Raw genomic sequence first — 20,913 nt, forward strand, 5'->3', positions numbered from 1 at the left:
AGGGGGGAAACATAGAACAGAATTTCAAATTCTCATGGACTCGAGACCTGGAATCATAAAGGTTGGATGAACCCCTGAAATTACTGCCCTGAGATAATCTTTAAACCTTAAATCAAAAACATCCCCTGAAGTCTTCATAAAACCAAACAACAGTTTAGCTTAACTAGTAAAAAATGTCTGCCTTGAGCATTTTGCTCTTTTAAGAACTACCTATATGTGATCAAACTGACAAAAGAAAATGGAAAGATTAGACAGGAACTTTAGGGGGCAGTTAATTTATGTTAATGGGGGAAGAACAACTAAGGAAAAGAAGGTGAGAATGGTCAGACAACTTGAAGAATGTAATCAATGTCACTAAATGGTACACGTACAAATTATTGAACTGGTGTATGTTTCGCTGTGTATACTCCCAACAACAACAACAAAACAAAAAAAAAAACTGCATTTAAAAAAATAAAGTTGAGGTAAAACTTTGTTGCCCTAAATACAAACCTGAAAATAAAGTAAAAGTTCACCCCCAAACAAAGACAAGGAATGGCATTAGGTTATCTAGTCTTTGCTCAAAGATCTAGGTAGTTCAAATGGTTTATGTTCAACTGTTAACCTAAAGGATGGTGTTCGAACCCACCTAGTGATATTGTGGAACAAAAGGCCTGGTGATCTGCCTCTGTAAAGATTACAGCCAAGAAAATCCCATGGAGCAGTTCTACTCTGTTACATATGGGGTTGCCATGAGTTGGAATCCACTCAACAGCAACTAAAACAACAATCTTTACCCAAAGTGTAAGTCTGGTACCTCTATTTGGTTAGTAGTTTTATTCTTTTCAGTATATTAATTTGTCTATCCTCATAAGCTGGTTTACCAGCACTTCTAATTCTGCTTTCCCTGCTGTTGGAGATTATGAGGGGCACCTTGCAGATTCTGTAGGGATATGCTTTCAGGTTCAACTCTGACCTCCAAGGGTATGCTGCCCAAGACCTGAGAATCACAGAATCTAAAGTTCAGTCCTTTCTAGTCCTCTCTGGGTCAGAATTGACTCGACGGCAATGGTTTTTTTTTTGTTGTTGTTGTTTAAGGAAACTTCACAGCAGTGAAAACACAAAGAATTTCCAGAATTCTGGAAGATAATTTGATGTGTAGATTGAGGTCTTAATCCCAGGCTAGATGATAAAACTGCAGACAAACAAGCATTTAGGAGTAATCAGCAAGGTCGTTGACTAGCAAAATGCAAGAGGAAGGAAGGATCTCAGAACCCATGACCCCTACTCATTCCATCCTCAAAGTTCTTACTAAAAAGGGAATTTGAGTTGAAGCAGCCTGGTGGTAGCAAAGTCCAGGCTCTGTGGGCATCCAGACTTTTGTCCAATTTCCCTTTGTAGGAATTAACATTTATGGAGCTACTTCCCGTGTCAGCCACAACCCTACGCGATGGTATTAGGGCCACAATCTACCAATGTTTAAACAGAGAGTTAAGAGTGACTATAAGCAGAATCCAGATGAAATTTCAAAACTCTTCCTTTCATATTTGGAAATGGTATGGAACCAGAATGTAACATAGCATTACAGTTAGTTGAGTTGTACCTTGATCCTTCCTGACCCTCCAGGCTCTCCTGGTAAGTGGACAATGATAAGGTAAGAACGTGATCACCACAGGAACATCACTAGTTCAGCCCCAGCTCTGGCTTGGGGCCAGGAGCTCAGTAACTCAGCCCCAAAATCAGGGATAAGGACTGAAGGTAACTTGGTCACATCGGTAGTCAGTCACAAATTAACCCAACCATTTACTCTATGAGCTACAGTTGCCTCAACTCCTAAACTGTCAACAATGTATACTTCACATTAACAGGTTGCCATGGAGTCAATTCCAACTCACGGTGACCCCATGTTTGTCAGAGTAGAACTGAGCTGCAGAGGGTTTTCAATGGCTAACTTTTCGGAAGTAGATCACCAGGCCCTTCTTCCAAGGAGCCTCCAGGTGGACTCAAACTTCCAATCTTCCAGTTAGCAACCAAGTGCATTAGTTGTTTGCATAAACCAGGGGCTCCAATACATCACACAGCTTCCTGCATTTTTGTATTTGCTTCTGAGCTGGAGAAACAAATTGAGTGAGGCTCTGTAACTGGTCTTCTGTCAAATGCTAAGGTCAAGGCCACCAACACAGTGGAGCAGAAAATGCTATAGTGAGAAGGCAGCAGGTGTGGGAGGGAGCTGGCCCTACCTGGTGCCCTACCTGCTGACTCCGTGCGCCCGGGCTGGGGAGCGCTTCGTCGGGTTTGATCTTGGACCTTTTGTTGTGCATAGGATCGCCAGTGCTGCTCACGGCCGACTCACTCGTAGGCTTGTGCTGCTGGTCACAGTTCCAGGGCCAGAGAGAAAAATTAGGCTTTGATCAATGAGTGGTACCATAATTAAAGCATGCAACTCAGGACAAGCAGCCTCCTTTGGTAATAGAGAGATGACTCTGATAAGACTCCAAGGCCACAGCAGTGGAGTTCAGAAAATGCATTCAGGGCCAGAAAATACATTCATGAGGCAGCTCCTTGTTTTTAACTCATGAGCAGTAACTCCCTGTGGCTTTTAAAGTGAGAAGAATAGAGCTGGGGCCCTAGGTTTTAACCAATTCCAACAGTGTTTTTCAAAGGAATGAAGTTGTGAGGGGGTACAAAACCAACATGCATCGTTTGCCAAGCACTATCAGTGTGGTGATCAGAACAGAGGGCACAGCACAATTTTATTCCTACACTCATGTATTCCAGGAGCCCAAGCACGCCCTGGGTTCTAGCAGAGGGAGTGGATGGTGGCGAGATGAGAGCAATCTAAGTATTTCATGTTCACTACACTGTATTTAGACTGTATATGGTTCACAGTCAGCACCTGGTCAGAAGTGGATGCCCATCAGGCAGCCATAATAAAATGACTCTGAAGAAGCTATTGTTTAATGAGGAGCGTATACGCAAAATGTTTGTCAAAACTAAAGAATATACCCGTGGGTTAGAAAACAGGCTCCCACTCTGGATGCTGTGAGAGTACTGAGGTGCTGTAGTTATTAATGGGTGGACGTGGTGGCATGGCCCTCCCCTATGATTACCAATATCACACTATCTTGTTTCTTCCTCCTTCCTGGAAGGTGATGTGATGCCTGTCGCAGAGGCAGCCATCTTGTGAATAAGAGGTGGAAAGATAGAAAGAGCCTGAGTCCCTGGTGGCAACTTTGAACAACAAATGCTAGCAACTGCCTATATCCAGGACTTTTTCTTATGTGAGGAAAATAAGCCTCTATTTGTTTCAGCCACTGTCAGTCAGTGACATTGAGCTGTCTCTCTCACCTGTGAGGACTCCGAAGGGCCAGAGCTGACTTGGACAGGGTTCAGAACAGTAGGGATCCCTGGAATAGGCCTCTGTGTTGGAAAAGTTGGGGCAGGGTGGATGAGCGGAGGGCTATGTCCAAAGGCTGAGCCCAAGGTTTGCTGTCGACTTAGAATTTGTTGATGCATATGGAGAGATACAGGTGCAGAAGGGTAGGTGAAGCTCAAAGCAGGGCTGCAAGTGGGGAGATTAAAAAAAAAAAAAAAAGAAAAAGACCATCACTCACACTGTACCCAAGATCATATCCAGTCTGTCTGTTTAAATGAGAAACTCAAAATGATTATTGTCCAACATCTTGAAAACTTCCAAGAGAAAGATGAGATGTGCACATGTGCATACGAAGACCTGAGAAATGATTCTGCAAAACTGAAATAAAGGGCATCAGTTCAATAACGACTATTTATTGCAATAACAAACTTTATATAAAAAAGAGAACGGGGACCTCATGCTTTATAGGACTTTTATTGGCTCTGTAGTTCTGTATGCTCCTGTGCATGGAGCAATTCCTTTAATCTCAGCTTGCACCTCGCGTGCTCATATGTCTCCAGATCTTATTACAAGAGGAAAGAAAATCAATTGGTTAAATGTGTTTTGAACACCATGCTTGTCATATCACTCATTTGTCTGTAAAGATGGAAAGCTTGGTTCATCCAGAATGCCAGCTAAAGAATTTCCATCAGTGCCGTCTGGTTACAGAAGCTGATGGATTAACCTCTCCCCGCTGAAATTGGTGATCAATGTGCTTCAATGGCAGAATATTCCAATGGGAGAGCACAGCTCCCTCTTCCAGCTAAACAGCATTAAATGTCTATTAAAGCCCATTATGTATGCTAATGTCTGTCACCACTTCATTATGCCACAGGATTTCCCAGGGTACGATAAGTTCTGAGAAAGTGGTGATACTACCTAAAGATTGCCCGGCTAGTAGGCAGTACCAATTGTTCTTTGTGACTACATAGTTTAGGAATCAAATCCTCTTAGAATGAAGGGCTCTTGAGGAATTTGCCAATGGCTTAAAAATACATGGAAAATTATGATTGCATTCGTGGAAATTTCTTAAAAAATAATCAGTGAAAAGATACATATATACATAAGAAGAATTAGTTTCTTGTAATGTCAAAGGTAGAACTCATGCAGATTTTTTCAATCAGGTGTGTTAATTACTATTGCTGTTAAGCACATTAAGTCATTTCAACAATTTTAAGTAGTAATTCCAAAGATATACTTCATTCATTAATGTGACTCCACATTTTGCCTACTGGACTATAATCCACAAAAGGCGGCTTCAATGGGATTACATTACAATTATTCCTACAGAGAAACTTGCATTACAATAGCTTGCCCATTTAAGACTGAATAGTATTCAGAATACCCTAGGAGAATTTCACGAGCTTTGAGGACCTCTCCGTTCATTTTGCATTGTATTTTTTTAATAAAGGAAAGCAGAAACACGGTGAAAACAGTCATTGTTCACAGTAAGTTAGGGAGAAATCAGTAATAATATTCCGTTTCTATGGCGTTATAGTTTCTGCCAACATTTCCGTAAGCAACCATGAATGATTACAGCAAGACTTAGTAAGTAGCCAGTGTGGATGATTGATAGGGCATTAATCAAAAGATGCGTATCTGCCTCAGAATTTGTTCACAAGCTTTCTTCTAATAGCTGATTTCATGTTCACTGAGCTCTACGCCAGTTTGTCCAATTTATTTTTCAGTGTTCAAGCCATTCATCAAAAAACACAATGATTTAACACCCCCTCCCCACTCCATTCCTTTTGATGAATGAGTATTACTAAGTGTAACTACCTTACGCTATTCATTAAAACAAAACAAAACAAAAGCCACTACACATATAATTACTATGTCACATAGACTTTGCAGGAACCTCCATGCCCCCTTCTGGAGTTCCATAAACCCATACTTATCTGTAGGGCTTGGGAAGGGAGCCACTGAGGTCATTTACACTTCTAATTGGGAGACACAATATTTTGGGGTTCAAAGAGTCAGAACCTAATTAAGAATTAAGATCATTAAGGAACACTTTTCACAAAGCAGAATGTGTCCTTGGTTTTATATATAAACAATTTACTAGTGTTCATAGCCAGACAGGGTAGGTACATTTTGACTATTAAAAAGATGTAGAAGGGAAGACAAAACGAGGCTCCAGGGAGGGATGAATAGGTGAAGCACAGGGGCATTTTTTAGGGTAATGCAACATTAACTGTATGATACTGTAAAGGTGGGCATATGACATTATGCATTTGTCAGAACTTACGGGACTGCACAACACACAGAGAACCCTAACAAAAACCATGGATGTTAGTTAATCATCATGTATTAGCATTCGTTCTTCAATTGTAACAAAACTAAGATGGTAACAGAAGGAGAAACTGGCTGTAGGCAGGTTAAAGCGTATATAGGAACTATCCACACTTTCTGGGCAATTTTTCCGCAAACCTAAAGCTGCTCTAAAAAAATAATGTCTATTTTTTTTAAATGAGGATTAGCATTCCTAACTGCAGTTCCTTGGGGACACAATTTTCCACACCCTCAATGGTGCGTTCTCCCTGAATTTAGCAAGCCTGGGAAAGGGTTGTGAAGGCTTTCAACACATGTCGGTAACTTCCTCTTTCAGGGCTGTCTTTTCACTGGTGAAACCAAGTGATGGGAATAAACATTCCCTAAAATCCACATCACTTATTAGACTCCAGGGCATATAAGAGGATACAGGGTGGGAGAGTGATTTTCAGCCTTCTCTGCTTCCTAGTAATGAGGCAGCCACAGAAACACTCTCTTCTCTGCATGCAGACTTGGGAAAGGACGTGGTACTGTATGGGCCTTGTCTCAGCCCAGAAGAGCTGGCCCTGGTCCTTCTGCTGCAGCTGGGTTTTGCGGGGTGCTGCAGGAAGGAAGGCCACTCAGCTCTGGCTTACAGAGCCGACTCAAAATGTGATGACGGAAGTAGAATGCTCTTGGCTCTGCCACAGCACTGGTGACCCAATTGCGCAGCCAGGGCTTCTCCTGCTCTCAGAAACACACCTGAGAGTGCTTGGACCAATTTTTCTAAGGACGCAGCAGGCGGTCGGTGATGACTGCCCATCGGACAGCAACGCTGAGAACAAGAGAAACAATACTCTTTCCGTGAAGACTACGCCTCCCGTGTGCACCCTCACCCTCGTGTGGGCAAGATAAATGTATGAAAAGAACCTCCTAAGAAGTCCCTAGATGCTGCAAACAGTTAACGTGCTTGGTTGCTAAGCAAAAGGTTGGAAGTTCGAATTCACCTAGACACCCTTCAAAAGAAAGGCCTGGTGATCTACTTCCTCCCCACCAAAAAAAAAAAAAAAAAAAAAAAAACATCAACCATCGAAAACCCTATGGAGCACAGCTCTTCTCTGATACACATGGGGTGACTATGAGTAGGAATAGACTTGATGGCAACTGGTTAAAGGATTTTTGGTGGGAAATGAGACAATAAAGACACCACTTCCTATTCACTAAACCTAAGTGGAGGTGGGCCAGGCATGTCAAGAAGCTCTTGCCTCTCGGGGGTAGCACAGTCACTCTGCGTATGTGGCCCTGGCTCCACCCTCTTCCTGGAGCCTTTGCTTCCAGAGCTCAGCACGCTGGCTCCCTCTCATCATTCCGGTCCCAGATCAAACGTCACCTCCTCAGAGAGGACTTCTCACACCGATGCCCCCAGCTCAACAAGCTCCCCGCAGCTCCTCTCCCAACCATTCTCTATCATTTGACATTTTTATTACTGTCATAGCACTCTCTTTGAGATTATATTCTCTCTCCCTCCAGAATGTGAGCTCCAGGTGAGGCGGGCACTGGTCTGTCTTGTTCACTACTGATCCCCTGGTACCTAGAACCTGACCTGGCACATAGTAGGCATTCAACATTGAATCTCTTCCTCAAGGTGTTAGTTACCTATGGTTGCTGTAACAAATTACCACAAACTCCGTAGCATGGAATAACACACATTTATTAGCTTATAGCTCTGGATGTCAGAGGTATAAAATCAGTCAGCAGAGCTGGTGCCTTCTGGAGGCTCTAGGGGAGAATCTGTTCCTTGCCTCTTCCAGCAGCTATAGGCCGCCCACATTCTTTGGCTGGTGGCCCCGTATTATTCTGTTCTCTGCTTTTGTTATCACATTTCCTCTGACTCTCTCTAACTATGAATTTCCTATCTCCCTTCTGATAATATAGGACTTACTTGGATAATCCAGGATAATCTCCCCATTTCAAGTTAAGATCCTTAACCTAATCACACTTGCAAAGTCCCTATTGCCATGTAAGGTAACATATTCACAGGTTCCAGGGATTAGGACATGGACATCTTTGGGGGGGGGCGTTAATCTGCCTAAACCCAAAACCAAACTCACTGCTGTTGAGTTGATTTCAACTCATAGCGACCCTACAGGACAGAGCAGAACTTCCCTATAGGGTTTTGAAGTTTGTAAATCTTTATGGAAGCAGACTGCCATACCTTTCTTCTGTGGATCAGCTGGGGGTTTGAACTGCCAACCTTTTGGTTAGTAGCCAAGCACTTAACCACTGTGCCCACCAGGGCTCCCTTGTCACCACTCTCAAAATAGTCACTTCAAAGAAAAATATGTTTTCCTAGGGAAACTACAGTTTAACAATGTGTCTGTAAAACAGTATTTCATAAGCAAAGTGAGTATTATATTTTCCTACAGAACTTTATCAGATGAAGACAGACTTGGCTGATTATAGAGATCAGAAAATTCTACCTTTAGAGGCCTGAAAAAAAAAAAAAATTCTTAATTAATTCTTCACTGGTCATTTCATGTTTTTGTTTTTAAAACAACAATGTTCTAGGTATGAAAAACAAAACCAAACCCTTTGCTGTTGAGTCAATTCTCTGTAAGACAGAGTAGAACTGCCCTATAGGGTTTCCAAGGAGCAGCTGGTGGATTTGAACTGCTGATGTTTTCGGTTAACAGCTGAACTCTTAACCACTATGCCACCTGGGCTCCAATTTCCTAGAAATATAAAGTATTAATATTGGTGAACATCTTTATAAATCTCTATGTCTCCTCTGAAGAAGGACACAGTCTACAGTCTGAAACTCACACTTACCTACCTAAGCTTTCTTGGGTGGCGCAAACAGTTAAGCACTCAACTACTAACCGAAAGGTTGTCGGTTCGAACCCACCCAGAGGCACACTGAAAGAAAGGCCTGGCAATCTGATTCCAACAGGTCATAGCCTTGAAAACCCTCCAAAGCACAGTTCTGCTCCGTACACGAGATTGCCAGGAGTCGGAACCAACTGAACAGCAACTGGTCTGGTTTCCGGTTTGAGCTTTCTTAGCTTGAGCCAGGCCTTCATGTTTCTGCTCGTCCCTCTCTTTCCTATGGGTCACTGAAAAACAGATTAACTTTACATTCAGATTTTTGAATTCTCTTCATTCACCATTTAATAAAGTATATTTTTTAAAAAAAAAAACTATTTTTATTGCTTTCATTTCTTTTCTAAATGACTACATGAAACCAAAAAACCTAAACTCACTGCCATTGAGTCAATTTCGACTCATAGTGACCCTACAGGACAGAGTAGAACTGGCCCATAGAGCTTCCAAGTCTGTAAATCTTTATGGAAGCAGACTGCCACATCTTTCTCTCATGGGGCAGCTGGGGGTTCAAACTGCCAACCTCTTGGTTAGCAGCCAAGTACTTAACCACTGCACCACCAGGGCTCCTTGACTATATGAAAGATGGGGTAACTTTTGAAAAGCCAAACATTGGTAAGAGTGCAACTCATAACTGTTAATCTATACTTATGTCAATAAGGTCAGTAAGGAAGAAAGAGTTAGAAGGTCCAGATCTTCCGAAACTGTGCGCTAATTGGGTCATAAGCTTCCAGAGATAACAATCCTCTCTCCTTTGGACAGTCAGAGCTCCAAGGAAGGTAAGTATTACAGACGAAAAAAAAAAAAGGCATGCAAGTCTGAGAAATACGGGGTGAAACAATCACAGAACCTTCCGGAGCTGTCACTATGCCCACATGCATTCTCAAAGTCCACCCTAGGACACAGCTGGGAACAGCGCTGAGTGGAGCTTCTTGAGACTCATGACTTGGAGAAACACTCTTCTAGGACAACGGTCATAAAGCCAGAATAAATTAATGTAAACATCAATTTGCCCGTTATTTTTCTAAACAGCAGAAAACGAAAAAAGATGTGGGTTTTAGATACCTGACCACAACATTTGTGGTGTTTTCACCCATCAAATGTAATTTCTATCCATCACACTAGATTTGTGGCTACTGTATTTTTTGATTTATAAAATACCTCTGTTAAAGTGGCAGTCCACTGTATATGGTAAGTCATGTGCAGAATTCTTAGCCCATGGAAATAAAGGTAACCATTCCTGCTCAGTTCCACCTTCCTGTTCAGCTCTGAGCTGAGTTAAAAATGATGAGAAAGCTGCTGTCCAAATGGGAAGCAGTTCTTCTGTTTCTCAAAGATTTTAAAATACAACTTGCAAAGTCTCAGTCTCTAAGAAGGTTCAGATGTATTTATTGTCTATCAAAAACCAGAGGTAAAGTTCTGTCAATACTCTTGCAAAGTGTGATCAAATTTGGTAATTCTGGCAGTGCCTGTCTTAATGGTGCAGCAAATAGCACCCCACTTATCTCAAAGTCCTCTGCCTGAGACTCTGAAAACTATCCCCAGTTTGGCTAAAAATTGGGGTGCAAGCAGATAGGAAGGATTTTAATCAACTAAGACAAATGTCATAAAACCCACACACTACACCTCTACTTTCTGCATATCCCACTTATATTTCCAAAGAATAAAATAATTATTTATAACCAGGGAGTTAAACACTAATTATAGCCAATACATTTTTCGTACATCAATACACTTCTATAATAATTATTTAATTATAATAAAAAACTGTGAAATTCATAATCACGTTTGACTTTCACAACAAACATTACTTTTTCACACCACGGAAGTGACGTGATCGGTATTTCTACAGAGACTCCTGTGATCAATCCATAAATCAAATTCATATTTAATTCCTGGAAGGATATATAAGTGGGGATACTAAAAGTTCATATTCTAGAAAATCATTCATTAAATGTGTATTCAACCCCACTATACATATGGGCATTTCAAATTCATTAATATTCAAGTCAAATGGAGAAAACCCAATTAAAACAGCATGAGAAAAACCCATGATGTGTTTTAAAAATGCTTCAGGAATTCTGTATCTGGTGGGGGGTGAGAAGGCAGGGACATGCTGGGTCACTTAATAATGGTCAAGGAAAAGAAAGCTGCATAGTTTGGCTTGCTGCAGTACTTTACACTGAGAGGGTATACAGGGCTGGTTACAATATTGAAGAGAACTATTTTAAATAAAAACGGGAAAAAACTGAGGAATGGTAAGAAAGATGGGAAGTGGCTGGATGACCCAGCACTGCACACTGACAGGAAAAGCTTCTATTTTGTTTGTTTAGTAACTTTAATCCACATGGCATTTGACCCTTCCCTAAAATAACAGTATTTCCTAAGACCTGCCATGGAATGTGTCCCCCTTGCTTAAGCACAGCGCTGGGTTCCCTACGCCAATGTAAACAATATACATGAGGGGAAGGTAAGGGAGAATGCATGTCACTGAGCAGCACTCTACTCATCACTGGTATATTTGCCTACACGGAAAGACTCATCATCTTCCACAGTCATCTACGGAATGCCTCCATGGTCTGGAATGCCCTGTGATTATCACAAGACTAAAGCATACAGGGCTCTGGTGTGGGTGGCAATGGCGAAGGCCTCAATCACAAAGACACCATCTCTTTAGTGCTCTGTGGAATCAAATGTAAAGAGTACAGAATATAAGCATCTGTGAATTCTTGGGAAATGTCCTGTCTTAAATATAAAATCAGTTCCAACTACCTACTGGCCACCAAAAACACTTATTTTTTTAATTGCCCTGGTATTAAATGTTGTTAGGACTTTTATATTTAAAACTCCTTTAAAAAAAATTTCCATGATGCTATTATGATGTGTTATTTCAGGTTAGGGCAATGGATTAAGAAACTTAATGCTGCAATAAATCCTGTTTTCCATGCTGAAGAACCAAATGACAACAACATTTGCTTTCCAGTATCCCTTGTCCCCTTCTTCTCCAAGAAAACTGGTTATTGGAGGTAAAATGAGTCAATGCTGAGTTGGAGGCAACAGTCAACGTTGAGTTGGCTCACAATTTGAGAAACTGGCTCCAAGACAAGACACAGGGGAAGCGGGAGAAAAGCATTCTAATCAAAACCAAACTCTGTGGCTACTTTGTGGCCGACTTACTAACAAGGTCACCCAGTTTCTGGTTATAGCTGTGGAATTTACTGCACAACAGCTATGATTCAGAGTTAAGAGCAATTTTCTTCCAGTTTTGCAGAGAATGGGCCAACAGGTATCATTATTTGTATGTGTGTGGATACAGGTACTTGAGAGTAAAAAATAAACCTTCCACTTCCATCCATAACAGCTCCTAGCACAAGTCTACTGAAAAAGCCAGCCCAGCCTCAGAAGAGATGGCACCCAAATAAAAGACACACTCACTCACAAAACGAATAAATACTGCAACATTTGCATGCAGGCAAATGTACTCTGTGACTAATGCTTTAGACAAAAATATATTAGGCCTTATATTATGAAAGTGCTTTAACAGCTGAAAAAATCTACTTGCCATTAAGCACCAAACAGATAGGACTTCCATGAACATGAATACAGTGCCAAACTCTCCAGCGAAATGTGGCTTGAAGCACCCCACATCATGTAATCGGTCGATGATATAGGCATGGTTAGAAAAATCAGACATTAATACAAGCATAATCAATTTTTTAAGCGTAATCAGGTATTATTACTATTTCTCCATTATAAATAGCATTTCCCGCCAATTCTTTTAGTCATGCCTCCCATTTGAGGATTTGTGGGAGAGAAGGACGTGTGGCTTGGTAGACAAAAATAGGAATTTTGGAGTTAGACCCACCAGGCTGAATTTGTGGTTCTGCCACTTTGCTAGTTGAGTGCCTCTGAATGACTCCACTAACCTTTCTGCGCATCAGCTTCCTCATCTGTAAAATAATACAACCTCATTGGGAGCCTCCAAGGCTTCCTGTTGCTATCAGATTACTGGTCTACCATAATCAGGCATAATCTAGCCCTTGCCCATGTCTCCAACTTTCTGCCTTGCTAACCTTCCCTTTGTTCACTGTTATCTGGAGCCCTGGTTGGCTGACAGTTCCTCAAACTTCTGCTACTCTTCCCATTTCAGGGCCTTTGTCTGCTCGTTGTTCTTCTTAGAAAGTTGTAGAAAGCTCCTCCATAGTGGCTTGTCGTCATCCTCTGGGTCTTAGCTCCCTGATCAGCCGACCTGAATCAGGCCATCTCTCTGCTATTCTTTCATAGCACTGACTGGAATCCTGACCTACCCATTCACTTATTCATTCATTCATTTATTGGTACTGGTTGAGACTTTTCATTCCACAAGTCAGTCAGTTCCATGAAGACCAGGTCTGTCTTATTCATTATTGCAGCCGCCATGCCCAGCATAATGATAAGTAGATAGTTTAATATTTAGCTATATATTTGGGGAATGAATGAATAATTGATTAAATGAAGCACTATGTAAAACCTACTACCACATCTGGGAGCAAACAAGCATTATCTTTTTGAATGAGTAATAATTAGTTTCACTGATAGTAGGGGAAGAGAAGGTCATCCAAGAATTTTTTGAAGATAGAATTGGAGAATTGGAAGGACACTGGTAATGTGGCACTATATTCATCTGTGCTTCAGTGTCTCCCAACTCAGTTTTGCCTTGTTTCTCTAACATAAACAAGATCTTTACACACGGCAACGGCACAAAGCCAAGGTGCTGTGGAGGCCAAGCTGGTTTCTACCTGGCCTCTGGCAGCCTCAGTGGGCTTACCAGACCCATCTTACTCAGGGGTTTTACTACAGCAGAGGGTAACCCTGCACACAGCAGAAAACACAGCCTGCTCTCGGTACCAGACTGTTTGTCAGTGCTAAAAAAAAACCCACTGTCATCGAATTGATTCTGACTCATAGCAACCTTACAGGACAGAGTAGAACTGCCCCATAAGATTTCCAAGGAGCACCTGGTGGATTTGAACTGCCGACCCTTTGTTTAGCAGCCAAACACTTAACCACTGGGCCACCAGGGTTTCCTTGTCAGTGCTGGCAATGGAAAAACTCCTGCTAACTTGTGAAGTTACAGCTCATTCCACCCAACTCTGACGTGACGTGGAAGGTGAAATGCCATTTTCACTGAGATTTCTTTCCTGGCCATGCCAGACCAAAAACTACTAAAGAATATGAAAACATCTTTATTTTAACCATAAAATAGAAGTGAGAGAGCTAGAATGGGTGGGTGACAAATGAGTGGGTTACTCACTTATTCAGATTTTCCCAAAGACTACAAGAAGATAGGGTCACATTAAATACCTTCTCTTCCTGTAGTGTTCAATGTTTAAGAAGATGGTATCAGTAAAGGTATTTTTCATCTAATGCCATTAATTTAGACAATGGGGTTTACAGGCTGTATTGGATAAATGTGAATCATCTAATCTTAGATGATGTCTTTGGGTGACAGAGAAGTTAAAACTTCTCGAGAAATTTAGTATTATTTCACCACATACTTCCACAAGTGTAAGTTAGTTACTTTCTGGAAATATGTTAGTTTGATATATTCAAGTACTATGTTTTAATGTCAGTGGAATTTTGTGAGTAAACATTTGTCTTACATGGTATTATTAAAGCAGCCTAGTGTAAATAAACACATAAACACAAGAGCCGTACACAAACTAAAATCAACATTTCCTATTTTTTTGACCCTTTATTTTGTATCCATCCTTCTGTCTGTGTGCATCTAATATATTATTTGTATAGATGGTAACTTTCTGAAAGCCAGAATTACTCATTTACCACATACAAACTTCCTTTAATAAAGGGGGTGATTATAATTCTAATTACTCATCAAAGGGATCCTTAATTTATTCACCTAAGAAACATTTGTTGAGTGACGTCACTCAACACAAGGTAACACAGTGGAGAACAAGAAGTATACAGCCCTCGACCTTCTGGAGCTGGCTTTCTAGTGGAGGGAAATGGATAGCCAACTACTAAAGTCAGAATAAGGGAATTTCAAATAGTGGAAAATGCTACTATCAGTCTCTTTGAGAATAACATTTCGACTGGGACTGCGGTGAAATGAGTTCCTTTATGTGGCCTTTTGCCTTGGTTCTTGGAAAAACAGCTTGAGAGATTTTTCCCCTAAGCCCTGACGAGTTACCTTTGCCCCAGTTTTCTACCCTAGAGGGTTTGCACCTCTTGTCCAGGTTGGTTGACATTTTCTGGGTAAACTGTAAACAACCTGGTTTGATACTCTCTGCCTGGCCCGGGACTGCAGCCTGCTCTGTGATTGGTAAGCACCTTGCAGGGACCGGTCAATGAACTATGCAAATGAGGTGAGTTATAGACCAGCTACACCTACTATCCAAATGTGTCTGTGGCCTACCAAAAGGGGATTGGTCACTTCATGGCCTTGGTGGGAGGGCTATGCCTTGAAATTGACAAGGAGTTTGTAGATATAAGCAGCCAGCCCCACAGAGGTTTTTCAGACAGAAAGAAGCAAGAAGAGAAGCAGTAAGAAGCAGAGAGAGAGAGAGAAGGTAAGGAACCTGCTAAAAGAGCTGTAACACTGGTCAAGGGATGTAATACTGAAGACAGCGAAAGTCCCAAAAGGAGCCCAGTGGCAGAGCTGGTGCCAATAGGCCTGGGAGGGACCCAGCAGCAGAGCCAGCAGTGACGGACGGCAAGGCCAAGAGGAGCCTGCATGGTCAAGAGGAGCTGAAGGAGCTGTCCTACACTAAGAAGGGAGACTCTGCCTACACGCTTCCTGGTCCTGAATTGTACCCTGTTCCTTAATAAACCACTTAATTGTAAGTACAATCTGTGAGTTCTGTATGACCATTTTAATGGATTATTGAACCCAGAAGATAAGAGTGCCATGGAAGAGGCAGCGGGTATCAGAACTGGTATAAAGGTCGGAGAGCGGAGATATGTTTGGCCTCCAACTCAAAGGGATCAGCCTTGGGCTGATCTTGATTTGCATTATCCCCTCTAAAATTAGACAGGTTCAGGTGACACTATTACTACCACTCCCACTATTTTACAGGGACGTAATTGTGAAGGAGATAGCGACGGCATTTTTTAGGAAACCAAACAAATGTCTTTAAACATTGAATGACATCTTTACAAACGTAAACAGCATAATTACCCTATGCACTGCCAATGTTGTTCTTGTTGTTGTTAGCTGCTGTCAAGTGGGCCCCATGGACAACTGAATGAAACACTGCCCAGTCCTAACCATGCCCATGATGGGTTGCAGACTGGACCACTGTGACTCATAGGGTTTTCACTGGCTGATTTTCAGAAGTAGATCACCAGGTCTTTCTTTCTAGTCCATCTTAGTCTGGAAGCTCCACTGAAACCTGTTCAGCACCACAGCAATACTCAAGCCTCACTGGTGGATGTGTGGTGGCTGTGCTTGAAGTGCATTGGCCAGGAATGGAACCCGGGTCTCCTGCATGGAAAGGGAAAATTCTACCACTGAACCACCAATGCTTGTCACATAGTGGAATTTAAAGGCATCTCAAGTCCACATTTTCTCTTGTATCTTTCACTCCCTTGCATCTTTCACCCTTTTCAGACTTCTTCCTGCTTCTTTCCTTTCCTCACTCATATACTGGTTCTATCACTTACTGATTATTCCTGAGGTTAGTTTTTAGATTGCATAAAATGAAACTTAGAACACAGGAAAGCAAAGCAATAACGTCCGTCCAGCTAAAGGACTGGCAGATGATACCTGTGATAATAATTACCATTATTATACTACAGGGCAAGCTGATCTAATCTCGGGCTATCTGTATCACCTTCTATGCATTAAAAACTACCTATGAGTCAGAACTGATGGCAACGGGTTTGGTTTTGGTTAGTATCTAACATACAGTGGATGTGTGTTAAGGAACAACAGACCACACTACAAGAGGGAAGATGTCATGGAAAGGAGCCAAAGGCAAGAAAGAAAACAAAGCATGTGCCTAGACCACTTGATTGTAACAGGGTCTCCTCAGACCTCACTGGTCTTTAAAGTGAATCTCTTCTGACTCTAATGAGAATAAAGAAGTATGTCGTATCTCCTTGGAGGCAAGGGGGAAATGATCATTTCAAGTCATGATACAGACAGTTTCTCAAGTACTGGAGAAGATGATTAGCCTAGATTACCTGGGCAAAGGTGAGAAATCAAGAAGGCCTCAGTGAAAATGCCAGGACAATAATACATAAGACGGCATGGTGACCATTTTGTGTACCATATTCTAATCTAAGCCCTTTAGATGCTGTAAAATGTCAATATGGCTGGAAACGCAGCAAGACTGAAGACAAATTGAGAAGCAAGAGAAATGATGTTCACAAAGGATCCTGTGGGAATAACATTTGTGTGTTTTCACTCATTTCTACTACTTGGATGCTACAACTTCCAGTCAAGTCATGTAAGAGTTAAATAATTTCAGCAAAATGGCACAGTAAACGGCAGTCCACGACCCTGGGGATATTCATCGGAAAGCATGTAGGGACAGCCAGGCCAGCGTGCTGAGACTGGCACACTTCCTCCAAGCCAGACTTGAGTGACACTGGCTTAGCATGGCCATGCTCCTGGGATCTCTTCGTCTGAATGGACTCTCCAGGGTTATTTCTCCCAAAACTTTCGCCCACAGTTCGGGATCGTCATCTTACTACTGCAGATCCATGCCAATGTAATAGAAAACGTCCCTTGCCTATACAGTACATGTCTTATTACCTGTATTTTACAAATGCGAAGACTGGACTTCAAGAGAGCCTAAGGGTAAGTAAGGCTTGCACAGCTGCTTGGTGGCAAAGCTGGAATCTGACTACAGTTGTGTCCAACTCCAAAGCCTATTTGTGACCGCTGCTGTCATCTTGTGCCGTCAAGTTGATTCCGACTTGTGGAGACCCCATGTGTTACAGAGTAGAACTGCTTCATACGGTTTTCTTGGTTGTAATCTTTACAGAAGCAGATTGTCAGTCCTTTCCTTCTGTGGTGCCACTGGATGGGTTCGAACTGCCAACTTTTTGCTTACCAGCTGAGGGCAAACCATTACCACTCCCAGGAACCTTACTATAGTGGCTAATTTTTAAGCATACCCCAAGACCCCTTTCTATGTAAGACCGCTATCATGCAAGCAGTTATTTGCTTTATCCCATGTTTCAGCACTCTATCAACCATACTAAGAGCAAAGATGCGTGGAAGGAAATGCATCATACTGAAAATGGTACTTATAATATTTAAAGACTAACTTGGCTGCCAAGGAACATCACTGATAGCTGAACAAGAAGAGAATTAAAACTTTAATGGAAAGCCTTAAGGAAAATGAAATGGCATTTATTACTTCTAGTAAATATGGGTAGGTTACTACAGCTAACACTTTTATTTTCTGGACTGTTCTGCTTTCATTAATATGAATATCCATCAGGAAGACCTATCAACTAGTAACTAAAGCCACTGCCTGTTTAGGGGAACAAACAAACAGATAATAACCCTCAGTTATTAAAAACAAGGGTCGTGAAAACAGCTTTTAATATGTCTGTTTGAAGGAGCCACCAGTGGCTTGTAAAACTACAGTTCAAAAAGATTGCTAGCTACTGAATTCTTAAGTTATTAGTGAAAAACTTAGGGTCAGTGAGCTACAATTTAGAATAAAATTTGTTTAACTAATTAATTAGAATACGATCTAAATCTATGTTTAAAATAGTCATTTAATTAACTCAGTTCAAAAAAATAAACGATTAGAAGACAAATGTGTAAAAACACCTGAAATTCATAAATTGGCTTACTTTTATTCCCCACTTACTGACATCAGCTCAGGTTTGACTGTTAACAGTGAGAAGTATTAAGCATATAGACAAAAGTCTGTTTGCACCTTCACAGTAAGCATAGACATAATGCCTTCTTTTAAGGAAGGGTCAAAATGCTTGCCTTGTACAGCAAAGGAGTATGGTCAAAATAGAGATCCTTTAAATTAAGCTAAAAAGACTTAACAGGAAAACAAAGGAAACAGTCTTTTGCCAGATTTCCTCTGATAACTATGTCTACCAATGTCATCTGCATTTATTTTCCATTAGGAAAAAGCCCTGCTGTCACTCTTTTTCATATTCCCCGCCAATGCACTCCTGTCTCTCGGAGAGGACAGTTGTGGGACAAGACGTACAGGGTGACCGGTCTTCTTATTTCTGCTCCTGTTCTGTGCACATGCTATGTGTCACACCACCATACTCACTCTGGCCATACTTACTTTCTCTAAGAAGTGGACTTCATCATAAATGAATAACCGCTATTTCTGTATATGGGCTACCGACTAACGCCTGACCTTCTCCCCCAAAAAAACTTTTTTTGCACAGTAATTGGCTTTGCAATTGTCATAATGATAACTGGACCTGGACCGGCATCCCAGTTCAGGAACATGTCAGGTTGTTTCATTCTTCCTTACAGTCAATCCTGCAAACACATGCCTACAGGTGAAGATGAGAGCTGACATTTTATTAGAGAAACACATCGTGGATTCAGGAGGATACATACCTGATTGCGCTTGCAGATAAGTGACCATAGGAGCCACTGGCTGAAGAGCTGCTACGGGAATTATTGAGAATCGTGACCAAGGAGTTAGGAGATGTCCTTATCATGGTCTGCAGGTCAAAGCTATGATCAGACAGTGGTGATATGGACAGGGTACGCTTCCGGCTCGGCCTGGCTGACAGTCTGGGGCTGGGGAATCTGGCACCTGTTATATAAACAAAACAGAACCTCATTACCTCCAGTTGTACTCGCTACCTGTTATTTACTGCTCCTCACCTGTGTGGAAGAAGTGAAGGATAAGAAGCCAGAAACTCGCGGTGACAAGCGCCTTGCTTCGCACTTGTGATCTACTCGCGATAATTGAGGAAATTAGGGAGAAATATTTATCTTCCAGCGGCTTACCTCAGGGAGCTCTGTTTATTAACGTGCAGGCAAAATGATAAACTGCTGAACAAAAGGGAAAGACTTTTATGTGTTACCCCTCTCATTTCTAGTGATTTATGAATCTGACGGCTGTTTAGATATTCCCATCATTAATTCACCACAAGCGACAAAGACAGTGGTTCCCAGAGTTACACAACATCCCCTACTCCTCCCCCCGACCAACCTGCACCATTTTAAGGCAATGAGCCGAAGGACAAAAATGAATTAAAGTATCCTAAGATGGAAAATTCAGCTTAGTTATGCCCCCATTTTCCCATGATTTGTGCAGTTATCTGATCTATGGTATACTGAAAGCTTTACTAAAACAACTTACAAGTAATTACCCTAAACCAGTAGTTCTCAGTAAGGGATGATTTTGCCTAGCCCTCCCACCCCGGGACACTTGACATCTGGAGATATTTTTAGTTGTCAAAATTCAGGAGGTACTACTGGCATCTAGCGGGTAGGGCCAGGGATACTGCTAAACATCCTACAAGGCACAAGTCAGCCCTTCCCTCTCTACCCCCACCCCACACACAGCAAATACATATCTGGACTCAAAAGTGCTGAGACTGAGAAACACTCTAAATTTCCTATAATTTAAAAGCATAAATCTCAAGGAACATTTAAAATCTTGAATGCGGTTTTCAGATTTTCCAACATGGGAGAAAAAAAGGCCCTGCAAGCATGGTGATGAGATTCAATGTGTCTCTAAGGCGCTTTATTCCCCTTTGGAGCTTGCTTCTCCGGTCAGAACTAGTAGGGGATAATGCTTTTGTGAGAGTTTTTAGCCTCCAACAAGGTTTCACCAATGGAGTTCTAATCTGGAGGTTAGTAATTCACACTCAGGCATGTGACGACAGGCTGCCATCGTTTTTTACCTGAAGAATTAGAAATTTAATGTTCATTCGCATGCGATTTGGGGGATATGAGAGACTTTAAGTTGAGGCATAGGGATGAATGTTGCCCACAGGTCTGATCCTGCCTTTTCTAAGGTCACATTTACATTACAGAGTCATCAAGCTAAAGTTTAATGAGAGAATTAGAACTGAATTCCACTAGGTAAGAAGAAAATCAAGGGTTTCTGCTTCACAGCAGTGATACACCTGCTTACAGGGCCAGAGTGATTTCAAGGCACCCAGATAACTGAAAGAGAAGGTAAGTCTTCTGGACAGAGAAAAGACCAGGCACTTGGTGTCTAGAAAATTCACTGGGAATGCTTCTCTTCAGAAGAAATGGGCTTTAACCCAAGATAACCACTCAGCATGCTTTGGTAATTTAGGAAAATGGAATAGAATAAAGTGTGAAATATTATTATAGTTAACACAAAACTAAACCACAAATTGGAACTTACTTAGTATCATCCAATGTGTAAGTGTGCAAAACCAATGTGAACAACAGATGTGGTACCTAC

The 20,913-nt window shown here is 41.6% G+C and overlaps 1 protein-coding gene across 1 annotated transcript in view; it reads right to left on the reverse strand.

Moving 5' to 3' along the window:
- Window positions 1-20,913, reverse strand: part of GLI3 (GLI family zinc finger 3) — a 326,741-nt gene that overhangs the window by 75,670 nt on the left and 230,158 nt on the right. Inside the window, exons 6-8 of the mRNA XM_004383958.1 lie at window positions 19,080-19,281; window positions 3,328-3,541; window positions 2,232-2,345 (exon numbers count right to left, since the gene is read on the reverse strand). Of these exons, the coding sequence (XP_004384015.1) occupies window positions 2,232-2,345; window positions 3,328-3,541; window positions 19,080-19,281 (530 nt within the window). The remainder of the gene's footprint in view (window positions 1-2,231; window positions 2,346-3,327; window positions 3,542-19,079; window positions 19,282-20,913) is intronic.

The sequence above is a fragment of the Trichechus manatus genome, unplaced genomic scaffold (genome assembly GCF_000243295.1).
Source record: "Trichechus manatus latirostris isolate Lorelei unplaced genomic scaffold, TriManLat1.0 scaffold00114, whole genome shotgun sequence".
Classification (NCBI taxonomy): domain Eukaryota; kingdom Metazoa; phylum Chordata; class Mammalia; order Sirenia; family Trichechidae; genus Trichechus; species Trichechus manatus.